We start from the raw sequence: 16,018 nt of genomic DNA, 5'->3' as shown, positions 1-16,018 counted from the left end.
AGTTACGTGCACCTGTGTTCATCATGGTGAAAATGAAATAGCTCAATGGACATTGAGATGGTAATGTGTTTTGCCCATTACTCTGGTATCAAATTACTAGACTGAGCCATCACAGTATGCAGTGTCACTGTGCCGTTGCAGTGTTTGTGAGTGAAGTACGGGTACAGTGCTGATCATTGGCAATGTTTAACATGGGTACCTTCCTCAAAATACAAGGAAAGGAGTCAAAAACTGTCCAACACCACAGTGTCTTCCAATCTATATACTGAAAATATTGTGGCACAAAATTTGATCAGTTACATTTAATTCACAATGATCACAATTACCGTCAATGAAACTAATAAGGAATGTTATTAAATATAGAACTGCATGGGAAGTTTGTAATTTGTTTGTACACATATCAACAGACATTAAAATTTCACTGCACATTCATTCATTATTTATTCATTTGTTTATGACTTATTTAGTAAGTTTTGATCACTTATTTATACACCTGCTAATGTCTTTACGGAACAGCTACTCTTAAAATTTGTTAGTACAGCATTAATGTTAATAAAGGTCATTGGGACGTAGTTCTAAGGTTTATGAACTTAAAACCTGTTGTTTAGAGCTTGTTACACCGAAATCATGGTCAAGACTTCAAAGTTTAAATTGATTTGGTTTAATTCACAGAATGAGACAACCACAAAAACAGAGGCATTTGCACTTTTGAATGTTTTACAGGATGTACAGGACAAGTTCTGCAAGTGGGTACTTTTCCATGAACACTTTCACAATTAACTCTAATATTCTACCATATAAAATGAACAGAAAGGACTGCATTGCAAAGACTATTTGAAATAGTCTTTGCAATGCAGTCAATGGGTTAACTGTGCGTATATGTCTTGCATGAAATAGTATTTCATGCAAGACATATACGCACAGTTAACCCACAAATCAGTGAAGTATAAGCCAAAACCTCATTTCATAAAAATTGCTTGACTTAATGTCATAATTTCTTTTTTTACTCTCAAAAAGTTGTCTCTCATATTTTGATAGCACCCTTTTTCCAGCCACAAAAAGATACGTACGAGTTACCAAAACAACATGAACTGTATAAGGGATATAAATAGCATAGCAACGATACAGTGTAAGTTAGATGATATAGTCTACAGCTTCTATCATCCATATTCATATAGATGAATTATGTACAGACCAAAAATATTGGTCAGATACTGTATGTGTGTACATGTATGTGGGTGTCTTGACACGAAACAAGTACCTCCAAGCAAAATACAGTACATGTATTTGAATAGGAATGATTACACATATTGGGGTTTGAATGTACAACAAAAGCAATAGAAAAAGCCATGTACATGATATCACAGGTAAGCATACTGTATGTCCTCCTTGGTACTACCAGTAATATCTGTCTACTGGTAATACCTATCTATATCGTATATACATGTGGACACGTGTCAGTAAATTGCCATTTGCTTCGTGCAATCTAAATAGGAAAGCATTTTTTACAAGGAATACTGACATAGGTGACAGAACTTTGTCCCCTACCATTCTAACCCTTTAATAATGATAGTTTGGCCCAAACTCATTGTTGTCAACGATTGTGGACCTGTTTACAATGAATTGGGGGGTGAACAGGTTGATAGTCATGCCCTGGCATGGTGAGTGTTGTGCTCACTAACATCCATGCTGAACGACTGTGAGTTTACTTTAATACCAGTGTTGCAATGCACATGCACTGTGATGTGTAATTACTTCATTGGCATTCTCTCTCTCTCCCTCCACATTCCGGTTACCCATGCATTGAAGTTGAGTTCAAAGTTCAAAATGCAACAATTTGGGGTAAATATGCTTCTTGTGAGAGTGATGGGGGGAAAATGACACTGCTAAACAAATTTCAGTCACAATGTGACACAAGCAGAAAACTTCAAAATAAAATGCAAGATGCCGAAATCAAAATGAACAGAAAATAAGTCCATATTGGCTCCATCTGCTAGACTCTCCATCACTTTCCCAGTGAGGTCAAATTGCACAATCACGTAACTATCTGGGACTTCTGGCTGTAACAATTTAGTCTGACATGTTTACACTGTAGACTGTACTATGCTGAGGGTCATAAATGTACAGTTTGTAAAACAGAACTTTGAATGGATTATGAATAAACAACGAGACCTACCGGTAATGCACAACTGTGAATTACAGGGCACATACTAAAGAATGTTTATGCACATTTTAGTTGGTGCTGCTGACACACAACTTCCTTTTATGCACCAAGTCTATTGGTGAGGCCGGTATTCATGTCACAGTTGAGGTCAATGAACTCTGAACTCAACACAAGGGTCAAGGTGCCACCGAGTAGAAGTTGATGTAACAGTTGCCGTGCTAACAGAGGTGACAGTGGAAGGAAGAGAAAGAGAGACACCAATGCTACCCAAAATGTATCATGAATGAAAGATGATGATGATGATGATGATGATGATGATGATGATGAGCGGTTGGTTACCTGGCAATGGTATCCATAGCTATCCATCTTTATGGCAGGATTAAGAGGATGATTGGGGAAAGAAAACCAAGATTGATGAAGAAATGAGAGTTGCATTAAAGTTAGCAAGGCAATATTACAGACTAGATAAATTTAGATCAGAGTAACAAAAATTTTCACAGAGAGTTGCCTGTCCCAAGTAAAGTGGGATTGTGATTCTTTGTAAAAACATTTCAGAGTGTGAAAACAGAGTCTATCAAGGATAGAAGTTAAAAGATATTCTCATCAAGTTCAGAAAAATGGATTTTTCTGAGTTACCGACATGCAGGGCACATCAGAGTTTAGCAGTGCTGTAAGAAGTTATACATTATGGAAAAGCATCACTGTCAGTGGATTCTCTCGCTCTCAGGTTGAAACTGCCTACTAATTATCGTAACTTCTAGGTGACTGGGATACACATTTTCATATCTATGGGAAGTTCAGAAATGGTGACCTGATATTGTGTATGATGTGGTTGAGAAGGTGAGCACAATAACAAAGTTATCTAAATGAAGTTGTATTTAGTTAGTGTTACGTTATTTCTCTTACTAGTATTTTGTTTCATTACATTAGAAATCTACTATCTGTATCTATTGGCTGGATATCTTGCTTCAGAATGACAAGATTACACAATCATGTTATTCTTACAATCTATTTATCTTAACCCCAACTGGCCCTGTCACACCTTGATGATTTAGCCAGCATATGCCAATGTATGAAAAATTTGGCGAATACGTTGGGTGTTTGTTGAATACCTTACGGGTAAGTTTTGTATAAGTTAAGAATATGCTGAAACATGCTGGTATACGTAATAGTACAGCAAGGTCCTCAAAGACTTTTGTGTATGCATGAAACTTTTCGACGTATGCCAGCACATGGTTCATACATCCCGCACACGCAGGCCATAAGTTGTAGATAGGTTATGCGCTCGTTGACAAACGTTAATTGTAAGTTCCTCACATAAAATCAAAATGCATCAAGATAATTGTCTAGTGTACCCAAAACGTATTTTTAACATATGAGTATGTTATGAATGTGCTATGTATATACCCAAAACTGAAAAATACATCGTTAGTTCAGCAAGCCAGGTATTTTGATGCATCAGCATGTGCTGGTTAAATCATCAAGGTGTGACAGGGCCCTAAATGTGAACTTGTAATAAATTCAATAATACTTTGTCAGTATGGTTAAATCGAGAGGATAATATTATGTTTATTGTAATGAAAATAACTGACAAACAAATGAGGATGATAAAAGTGTTAATCATGTTGACACTGAAGGAGGATACATTAGCCATACTGTATATGTCTATAATTCAAACTTTGTGATTGTTCGCTGTGGTTTGAATGTACACCTTGGCATTACTGATACACAAAAGTTAGCAAATATTGTTGTTTGTCGTGACACACTGATCCGAGTAAATAGATTTTCTTAAAGAAAGAATGAACTCATTACAGTTAAAAGAACAAGTTTTCGCTCTCATGTGTCATTACAATATTATACTAATTTGTCATTAACAATTCACAGTTCCACGGAGATGTATGTTATCTAACATTCATTTATAGCAGGGACGTCTCAGAAACTATGGAGGGTTTGGGCGGACTCACAGTGCAGGTGATCGTTCACACCGGTGCCACATAACAATGAGCGAGCAAATTTAAGACACAGATATTAACACATACATTGACCTGGACACATTGAAAGCTGGTTTGATCAGCAGGTTTCAACAAAAAAAACATATTTGATTAATTTGGGACAATAAGTGTAATTTTTATGATCCTATCGTAATTTTTGATCCATGAAATTTTTCTCCTTATAGTATGCAGAACTACAAATTAATTCATTATGTGTGTATTACATGGGTGCAACACACAGACAAATCTAGGTAGATGAGTGGAACACTAAGCATTTCAACATGATTTTAGCAGCAGAACAAGAAACTGTTACCTCCAAACCAAACAAAATACTGGAAATAACATTGCAAGTGACAGCTAAGAGCTTGAAGCACATGTGCACAACTGGAAGAAATGGAAAGGTACGGATACAGCTCAAAGTAAAAGACACAGAAGTTGAATTTCAAGATTACTTCTTGCACTTGTCTGGGAATTACACCACCACAGGTAACTTACCTCCATCCAGTTCAGGACAGGAGCACAGTTGATCATGTTACCGGCTATCTGAGAGAACCTAGACAGATAGTGAGATAGGATGGACCTGACAGCCTGTGATGGAACAAAACACATGATTTGATATGTTAGGCATCACTGGGAATATTATGTGATAGTATTGCCCATTGAACAACTTTGACAACCCTGTTTATTTTCCGACGACAAATAACAAAGTACGGTAGTTAAATGCCATAGCACTGATCAATTGCAAGATTGGTACTACATATAGTTAGACACAATATTTGTTGCTGACACTATGGTATTTGGACAAATTTTGTCTTGTGCATCTGTCTTTATGACTACAGCTTGTGGTGAGATCCTTTGATATATGATTTTTATTGTTTTTACAGAAATAATTGGTTGTAACAAACTACAAATTTCATTGATTCTGGTAGAGTAACTTCTAAAATCTTGTCAACATATTTTAGGAAAAAATATATTTGTCTTTGCATATCAATAATGAAATATTACATTATTTTACATTATTAGGAATCAGCGCTATATTGAATGAGCATTGTTTGATCTTGTTTGCAGAATTGACAAGAGTACCGGTACAACTCCCAGTGCATCCACCAAACAACGGTTCCATCAGATTATTTACACAGATATCACAAGTACAACTACAAATAATCTTTTCAATGGTGAAGCTCTCTTTGATTTAGCAATAAACAAGACTCAGTGACAGTTCCAAAATAATGCACAAGCAATACGGAGTGCATATATGGAGTGAAATGGTCAAACCCAAGTACAGTATGTTGAAACTGACGTGAGACGTCAAAATTGGAATTTTTCTCTAGCTGACAGCCTGCACGTGTTCAAACTGTGCCATATCACAAATTTACATAGCATGGTGGTTTCCACATCGCTGCCAATCATGTCACTGTATTTGTGCCATCAATATACCTGTACTGGTATATATGGCAATGGATAAATCATGAACCGTACCTCATGGTTGCCAGTAACAGCCTCTCCTTTGGGCAATTCAACCAGCTGACTGTACCTCCTGTCAAAGATACAGCGATGCAAGTGTTTGTCCAAGACTCTAAAGTCTTCGTAGCACCTCTTCAATGTCCATTTCTTCTTTTGGCAAGTAACTTGGACAATGTAGTAGTGATTGGGCGGCAGTGCCTCGTCATCAGATTCATTACATATTAGCACCTGGTGATCAAACCAATTAAATCAATCGCTGAAAATATCCTCTCACCATGTTCATTTGGAACAAGCACTTGTTGAACACCTTTGCTCATTAAATATATTCACAGATGGTGATATTTGCAACGAACAGCTCTACCTATTTTTTCATGGCTAATGCAAATATGTTTTAAATGCGTAATGCTCTGCTCAAGATGTTATTTTACATTTGTCCCATTCCACTTTTACACCAGAGAAAAGAAAGTGAAAACTGTACACTCATAGCTACTTTCGTTCGCTTTGTGGTTCTTACCTGCACTTGTCCAAACTCTACATTCTCATAGTGGAAGTGAGCACATTCATTTAGTTTTGGAAATCTAATTGAGCCGTCGTGATAGCTGCAGAAAGGAAAAGAAATGTAAAATGGTCAGTGATGACAGCGCACACTACTAAACTAGTTATGACAGAATAGTTTTGTCTTTATTACTTTCAACAACACATGCTAAAAGGTATGAATCAACTGACTCAATGCTCAATTCTCAGACAAACCACAACTTAGTCAGTAATTACCAAATGGAAGTTACATGTAAAGTGCATCTTGAAATTCAAAAATCTTTTACTATCACCAAATGGTTCTTCTATCACTGTACGTATGCATTAGAGACACAAGGAATTAATTTATGAATTTGTATAAAATGGAATAATACCGTTGCCTTGATAGAGATGCATTCATTCAAGGGTTTTGGTTCATCTGTGAACATTAGGCCACTGCTCAATTTCATATTTTATAATAGTCAACAACTTTATGACATCACACTTGCTCTCGGCCACATACATGTTAATGGAGTAAGGCATAAGTGCGGAAAGTAAGCCTGTGAAATGTACTTACGCAGCCATTTTCTTAATTCTTACACTGGCTTGTGTCCGCGTGAAGGCACTTGTCCTGTTACTAGTCTGATCTACATTACCACTACTACGTACATTGGTATCTATTCTATGTAATGGAACCTGAAAGACAGAAAAATGGAGAGGAAAGAAATATGAGCACCATTTACATGGCAAAATACCAGTAACTCTGCTTGACAAAATTTCACACAGTTGACCTTTGAACTCTGAACCCTGGTGACCTATGACATCATGTACAGATTGACACCCTATATAAGTATGATTGAAAGGGCTGTAGCATGATTTTCTCTGTTCTGAGGTGATCAAGAATCTATGCTTTGAGTACCTATACTGAGTGTTGTTGTTGTTATTGCATGATAAATACAGTATTTTAAAGGACTTCATTTCATGATGAGTGCCATGCAGGAATTCACACGTGTATTCATGGCCATGTACAATGATGCTTCTATTGAAAGACTGCATGACGACAGTGCAGGGTTTGCAGGCATACATGTACAGCACATTACGCAGAATAAACAAGATATCTCGTAAAAAACTATAACTAGTTTTTGCTTTCCTTTCCAACAAATTTAATGCAGTATGGTTACCGCACAAGCAGCTTGATAAATAATCTGCTCTCATCTTTGGGACACACTCACACACCAACAATAACACATGTACCGTACATGTACACAAAAACATACACACTGATGTGAAAAAAACATACGATGATGACATCATTGTTTACACACACAAATAAATTTCCAATCACATGAACAGAAAATTCTGACTGGCATTCCTACCAGATAATGTCACCCCTCCCCTTTCATTTGTATTAGTCCATCAAAGCCAGTCAAAGTCACTACAAACATTTTTATGTTGAATGGGGAGAAACCACTGAGAGCTTGCAGTAGGGGTGTGATTCAATCAACTACATTGTAAACAGTTGTTATCAATCAAACACAAACAAACAAGCAAACAAACAAACAAATACATACACCAATATAATTCAGTAAACACCCATTGTTAGCATTCATAGTTATACAGCAATTACATACATGTGCATGTATACCTAGCAAGTATTACAACAAATGACAGCGTTTGAAAACACATAGCTTTGACATCTTTGCAGATGCAAGTATTAGTACGGTACATACAGGGGTAATAATGTTAATTATGTACAGGTATGGGTGAATGTTGTTAGTAGTGTTTGTACATGTATGCAATGTATAGAGAATGGAAAGCTGTCCTGTATTCCTGATTAGTGTTTTAATGAAAGTGACAATCATAAGTAAACATCATAACAGTACACGTATAGTAGTATGACATCTACCGGTATGCAACAGTCGGTGACTGCATGTATCAGTTAAGCCACAGTATAAAATTTCAATATCTTGCCCTGCTTTCAATATATGTCTCAATTCTCTTGAAATAATTCAGGAATGAGACAGTTGCCATCATATCTATACTGGCATAATGTCACAGATATCACATGTGTAGCTCATTCATTATTTTGACAATCCATTTGGATTATTGTATTTAATATTCTCATCTGACACAAATTTTTTAACGGTTTGATTGGGTAAGCCCAGCAGTCAATAGTCACCCAATATACTGGCACATGAGTATGCAAATCCAAACTTCTATGTATACAGTAAGGTAGAACACGCCTTGAAATTGAAAATCTTAGACTTTTGCCTCGACTTTCTGTAAGGGGACTTCAAATCATTCAATGATCAAACTCAAGAATGAAAATCTGGGGTCACAATGCAGAATTTATAATTAGAGTAAACAAATTACCTAACATTTACCGATATTTGAAATCCAAAGTGGCGCTCAACCCCGTGTATCTCTATCAATTTTCAAAAAAAGTATGCCAGTTAAATCAGTTACTCCAAGAGTTTTAAGAATGAGTATTGTAAAAGCTTGAGTCTCAATATACATCCCCGAGGCGTATTCTATCTTAACCATCTCAGCCAAATGTCCCTGGATATGGATCTGACTCATATATAGAAAAGGTAGGATTTACATTTACCAGTATCTGTGCGTAAATTGTGACAAAAGCCTTGAAAATTGATGATCATATGTATGTATGCTGGCCTTTAACGGCAATGGTAACGTTGTACAACCTGTGATAGCACTTTTAAAGCAGCCTTGGACATTGTAACGGCAAATAATGCTGAACATGTAGCCAAGTACAGATGTCAGCAAGATTTCAACAGAAACAAGCCACTTGCTGTTATATTTGAGCGGCTATTTTTACATTCTTACTGAGCAAAGCCTAGATGCCGAGATTACAAGTCAACACCGATCTGTCTCAAGGAATGCATGACCTTTGTGTCCATGGAGGTCAAGAGAGAATGTAGTACATGATTTTCTGCGACTTTCAGACTTGGAGAAGCTACATGTATTTACAATTTACATTTTTGTTTCGCTCATTAAAACAGCCAAGTAATGGAAATAAGCAAAGTGACATTTGGCATATTAATGTGCATGACCTCTAAGACCAGGGAGGTCAATGGAAAATAACATAGATGATATTCTGAGAGTGAAATAGTTGAGATGATACGTGTTCTAAATTTGTCAGGTTTGTATTGTATGCCAAGCCATTGATACATGACAGCCAATCATAGCCAGTGTACTGAAATGATGACAATGACAGGTCATCGCTCTCTCACATTTTGGAGATTACTGTCATGGAAACATGAGTTTTGAGAGGAAATGGTGCAAATAATGAAATTTAAACTGTTCAAAGAATATTACAGAGTGTCAAATTACATGTATCCTTGGCCAGTGATTTCAAACTGGTAATAGGTTGTAATTTTGAAATATCAAACACGGTCCCTCCACAAAATGTGGAGGGACCGTGTATCAAACTGTTAATTAACCTCAATTTGAATATGGGACAGTCTACCGAAAGATGTATTGTAAATATATGTAGCTTCCCATGCATACTTCTTTTGTGACAATACTTATGGTTATAATACTGATGGTTAATTCATAGAATCAATAGGTACACCACGACCATAAATGAAATTGACAAGAAACAAAGTAAATTCCATAGGTCTTGTGTGGTGGCGCTGTTCACACCAAGAACAACAGTATTCATACAATTAGTAAATTCAATGTACCTCATACCGTAAGTCCACACTGAAGTTAGTGTATTCTTTGCATTTAACTTTATGGATTAGACTTTATCACCACAAAATATGAGAAAATCACTGAATGACGGGAGAACTTGGCCGATACTAAACCAAGGGAAAGCATGGAATGACAGCCTAGCCGAGGAGAATTTCACGCACAACGGGAAGTGTTAGAAAACAATCCACCAAGATACTAAGCCAACCAACATGTTATGACTGATAGTGGAAAATGTGAAGAAAATCAACATAAAAGAAATGAGTTATTTTATTGGGTCTTTTATTGAGGAACATAAAGTGAAGACTTGGAAGAATGGAATTGACGGATGACATGCCATGATACTAATGAACAAAACCAGAGTATCAAATAGAACATTCAAATAGTTTCTGTGACCATTCACCCAAGGAGCTGTGGATTTTACCTTGGTATAAAACATACTGTTGCCGGCCTCCACACGAATGGTGTTGGTCTTTGTCTTACTGTCATTTTCAGCCTCCGAGACCTTGCGAAGCCTTTGGCCCCTGTTTATGAGATAGGGAGAACTAGTGCTACATAACTGAACACACAGCAAAACCACATGTATTCACAATGTAGACAACACACTATGTGAAGGGAACATACTGTATGCATGCACAACCTTTGAGTTATTTAAGAGAAGATACAACTTATATTCACTAAAAATAAATGAAGATGACAAAATCAGGTATTTAGATAGTGTGAAATAATGATCTGAAATAAAAAATTTATGTAAACATTAAATTCACAAACAATTGGCTTCTGCAGCAACATAGTTTCATATTTAGAATCTTGACTGGATCTAACTTGTTTTCACCGATGTTCTTCTCAAATATACCTAGAACAACAGATACATGTACACGTATCTACATATATTGTATGGTATGTGTGGATGTACACACAGAGCATATCTAGCTCTTCCCACATGTATCAATATCTGTTGGAACTGAAGTATAGAAATGCTCCGTGTGTGTTGGTACATAGATACCAAACCAGAGTAAATTGAAGGAATTAACTTCAGCAGACTGTTGCATTGGTGATAGGCTGTTGTGAAGATCGTTGGGTATATGCGGCAGCAGCTATGCTAGTAAATGCCGCAGTGAAAAGCCAAGCGTTGGGGGCCAGTCTTACTGAGCTATTAAAAGACAGCAAAACTGTGAACATCCTTAATTTGAAGTTCATGTCCACACTAACTGAATGTTTACATCATGACTCATCACACTTTAAAAACCACAAATACACTCTATCCAGTACTTGACAACCAATTAAAATTACAATACCATATTTGATTTAAGTAGGATCACTGCTTCTCTCCCACTATTTATTGATTATTACTGGTAAAAATTAAGTTACACTTTCCGTCATATTGAAAAAAAATGCCGGGTGTCATTTGCATGAGAAAAGAATAAATCAAATAAGAATGTTTTAACAAAGGTTTTGATTAACCATTACATTATATTGTCTGTGCACAAACTGTATAGAGCTGTGATGACTCAAAGAAAAATACCCACTTTGAATTATTTCACAAGGTTTTGGTTTCACATGTGGCATTGTCTGTGCTGATAACATAATGATTGATTGGCTAACTGGCCGTCATATAACTGTTGTCTCTCTTGATGAAAGCATTACTGGATGTACTGGTACATTGAACAGTACCGGTACATTGTACACTGTAAGGAAGCATTGCTGTGGCTGGTTTGTAAAAGAAAATACCAACAAAGAAATTACAAAAACAAAACAATCTAGATATTGTTAAAATAAAATGTATGCATGTATACTGTAGTACATACCATACACATGTTATGTATTGCACATACAAACCAATACACAGACACACACATACAATATGCATGCATGCGTACATACATACACACATACATACCTACATACGTACATACAATAGGTACATATATACAAATATAGTATACAATATGTACACATACATAAATGAACATACATACCGGTACATTGTACACACATACATACTGGTATGTAGTATATACATGTATACATACATACACAGACACACACACACACACACATACAATTGTATTTGTACATAAATAAATACAATACATGTACATACTGGAGAACACTAATTTGCATCTCATGATTGACGTACACTGATCTCTTTGAGTAGACAGTGTACCTAAATACACTCCCTGTAATGACAATAATTACAGTGTCTGCATTGTGGCATTGCAATTTAATGATTCATGTCTGATATCTGACTGGCTTGTTTGTCTATGTTGGTCCCTGGAACCGATATCACATTAAAAACTCTGTCCTACCTGAGTCTGTAGAATGCAATGTATCAGTGGTCCCGGTCCTCTCTCTTTTTATCACACAAATGTAATAGTTCATACCCCTCACTACCTACAGTATCTGCACTTACTGGTACTTACGAACACACTGGCCAATCCAATAACCTGCACAAAGGCTGGCCTTCCACTACCTTTGAAAACATATTTACCTCTTTGTAGTATGCCGAGATCCTCTTTCTAGTTTCTTCATTGTTTATATTAATCCTGTTATGCAGTCATCCTACATGTACTATCCCTGCTGGGTGGACACAGGTACATGTACATGAACTGATATGCTTTCATATTGATTTTGTTTGAGGAAAAATTTAATTCCCTTTATAATTAATGTAATCCTAGTTAAGTGTGTTTGGCATGGAACCAGGTCTGGTACCTGTGTACTGGGAAGTGACCTTCCTTGTATGAGATTTAGTAAAGACTGTATAATTCTGTGTACAATAACAATGCCACACCTTATGAACAAATACAGTAAATGCACACTGAGGGGTTATGTACCTGTACGGATATTCTAAGAAGTGGACAATTCAACTGATTCTTCACATGAACTATGAAAAACATTTAGCGCCGACATATACACAGTGCTATGTACACTTTTTGTGACATTCACATTTTTCCTATGAGCCGAGCAATATTTCTGCTGGTGTTTGTTTTAAAACCTTTTCCAAGATATTAAAATTTAATAATAATTGTGCCTTGTAAGTACCTTATTATTTTGAGACACAGTCATTGCTCAAACAGGGCCATGACTGATCATTAAAATGAATACTCGATATGTACATGTACCAGTACAGGTTGTTTTCAAGCCCATGAACGTGTGCAATAATAAAATGGATATTTACGACTATTTGCAAAACATGAGAAAAAGCATAAAGTTGAATTCAGTTAATCTTCTACAGGATAATTAATTGAACCAATTTTCGCTACTTCAAAAAGAGGTGTTTGTTCTACAGAATTAGCAGCAGACAAAATTTGTTCATATTAAGTGCTGTACTGCGCACAGGGACTCTGTACAGAAGGGAACATAGCGTTCTCGCTATCATACATGTACACACTTCATGTTATCTTGACCAAGAGCTAACTTTTGTTATGTGCAATTTTAATAATTTTCAGAGGGGTAGTTGACCTGACATTGACAATTTCTCGGCATTTCACTGGCTACTCATACAAATGAAGAGAAAACCTAAGTGAACATATTCAAGTACAACCTGGTATCATTTCTGCACAAACTGAGACCAAACATGTCCATCATTGTTCTGTACATTTCACAAAGTTGCTTGTTCACGTTCCGGTACAAAACAGTATTTCGCACACAAGACTTTTATTAAAAATGTGGATAAACTTGATTTGTTGGTATTATAATGAGAATATAGGGCAAAGCGCTGAAATGAACACTTATTAATGGACTCAGGCGAGAGGAATGCTTAACTAACATGCTAAGTTCCACCTTGCCTGTTAATTTTTGATTTTCCTCTTGCCCATGTCAATAATAAATGCTAATGGTCCGTGCATCACATCTACATTCCTTCAGTCCTGACCTGCTTGAACCAGGCTCTGATTTACCAAGCTATGCCAGCAATGACACATCACCTACATGTACTAACCAACTGGTGATTTTTTAGGAAGTACTGGAGTGCATTCCCAGGCACCAGCTTGCCTCAGATGTACACATACAACTGTACGTCAGTGTCATGTGGTGTTATTGGATTTCTAGATTCCTTTCAAAATTTCATCTATACTGCACAACTGCATGTGCAGAACTGCTCTCAAAGGCTTTGAGATTTTAAATAGGGAATACTAATTAGCATATCAATACAATGTGGTCATATTCTACTATTGCACAGATCAAATTTTCAATTTAGACTGTCATAAAAAAAGAAAGAGACAGTCTATCGTTATCAATTCCCTCATCAAAAGAAAATAAATCAACTTCAAACATGAAGAATATGTGGCCAGTAGAATAGGATTCACAAACGTAAAAATTATGTACTATAGATTCACACATCACATGTTAAAACACAACGCACATACTCTTTGTGTCAGATGTCAATATACATGTATCTGTTAATGTCTGTGATGGTTGAAAATCACTAACCGCTGATATGCAAGAACATTATAAACTTAAAGTGCTTATACTACGGTAGTTAGTATTTAGGACAGCAAACGGTAACAGTTAATGTTTTGATTATCAAAACAAAAATCTCTGGAAAATTGCAATTACAAACAAAACAGGCAGACTTACCAAAGTCGTGATGCACATGACAATAATATTATCCAGAGATTTTCAAACACTGGACTGGGTATTATAATATATACTGTACTCTACATGTCAATTAGGTGCCTTCAAGCAATGAAATAGACTACAAAACAGCAAATCCCCATTACGCGCAAACCACGGATGACTATTTGCAAATTCTCATGTCCGATGGAACCAACCCTCCGAAATACAGCCACTTATTACCAATAATTCATTCTAATAACCTTCATTTGGCCGAACACTGCGCGGAACAAAAGACCACATTGTGACATCTCACCGATGACTTTCATAAAAATCAATACATGGACAATTAAGCTTTCATTTTTTTCTCTCTCTCACATATTGCCTCCAACCAGTTCCTGTTGTCGTCGCTTTGACATGAAGAGATTGCAAAATCAATAGACATACTGGTACCTCGGTATGTCAGTGACAACATATACACACACATTAATTAAAAAGAAAAATTCCACCCATAGGATCAACAAATACCACTGCTACTAGCCATAAAAATGTAATGTGCAAATATACAGAATCCTTAGACCGTGTAATGACAATGTTCATCCATTCAGGTCTTGCACAGCCAGTGTTTTAGCCAGAATGGCATCAACAGGGGGGATTTTCCCCTCTTTATCAGAAAATTTATGGGGGATATCACCAGTTTATGTGTTCTACTTGTATCTCTGAGGTGTGACTGGCACCATTTCATAGGGGCTGTTCTCCCCTCCCCCCCTTTTGACAAATTACTAGGGGGTGCCAACATGTCAACAGACGGGGAATCCCCCATCCCCCTGTCTTAATGAAACACTGCACAGCCAATAAAAATCTCATTTCCACAACACATGCTTGTATTGATAATAAAGCTTGCTGGGATTGACCAAACCAGATTACTCACATGTACAGTGTATAAAATGCACAGGAATACCGGTACTACCGTATGTACAATTTTGCAATTTTTCATTCAGGTAAACAAGAATCATTTTTGCCAGGGCATTGAAAGTGTCCTTCATTTTAAGGCATTGTTTAACCTCAAATTGTCACAATATTTATTTAATTTCCTTTTATACACATTAAGTTGTGAACATATTTATTTCTTTCATTTTCATAAACACCACTTTATCACTATGCACGTACCGGGGGTACATTGTACAGGTATATACATGTACATGCAAAGTACTGAATGATTTCACCCTTACAGCCCTATTTCGTTCTCTAGAGGCCTAATTTTTACCAGGGAAAACAATGGGACTAGCTCAAACAATGCTGCAGTCAAATGGTTGAAGTGGTCAGATGACAAATATGATTTGAGCAGGAGATACATAAAATTTTTTCACCTGACACAGTTCTAGTATAACGATGCAGTAATAATAATTTATTTTTTGTTATGAATTTACGTGTCACACCTACAGTGTGTGAGCATGGCTGAGTCCGGATAGCTCATAGCATCACTGCAATGCTTTTGTCAGGTAGAATGAAACTAATTTTCCACAAAGAATTTAGAAATAGTGAGAGCAATTGAGAACAAATACCTAAGTCTCTTTGGCAGGAGCAATTGAAAATAAAAACAATTTAAAATAAAAAGTAA

General features: G+C 36.4%; 1 protein-coding gene across 4 annotated transcripts in view; it reads right to left on the bottom strand.

Annotated features, from left to right (window-relative positions):
* LOC139125818 (rho GTPase-activating protein 32-like) overlaps nucleotides 1–16,018 on the bottom strand; it is a 51,849-nt gene that overhangs the window by 17,770 nt on the left and 18,061 nt on the right. For 3 of the 4 annotated variants that reach the window (XM_070691919.1, XM_070691920.1, XM_070691921.1), the window contains 5 exons: nucleotides 10,268–10,367; nucleotides 6,710–6,828; nucleotides 6,134–6,218; nucleotides 5,635–5,847; nucleotides 4,651–4,743 (listed from right to left, as the gene is read on the bottom strand). In XM_070691919.1, coding sequence (XP_070548020.1) covers nucleotides 4,651–4,743; nucleotides 5,635–5,847; nucleotides 6,134–6,218; nucleotides 6,710–6,828; nucleotides 10,268–10,367 — 610 coding nt within the window. The remainder of the gene's footprint in view (nucleotides 1–4,650; nucleotides 4,744–5,634; nucleotides 5,848–6,133; nucleotides 6,219–6,709; nucleotides 6,829–10,267; nucleotides 10,368–16,018) is intronic. The other variant, XM_070691922.1, reaches the window with a different exon arrangement.

Source organism: Ptychodera flava (assembly GCF_041260155.1).
Source record: "Ptychodera flava strain L36383 chromosome 3 unlocalized genomic scaffold, AS_Pfla_20210202 Scaffold_26__1_contigs__length_13983176_pilon, whole genome shotgun sequence".
NCBI classification, from domain to species: Eukaryota; Metazoa; Hemichordata; class Enteropneusta; family Ptychoderidae; genus Ptychodera; species Ptychodera flava.
Note: the sequence above shows the minus strand (reverse complement) of the source record. Positions and strands in the feature narration are given on the sequence as shown.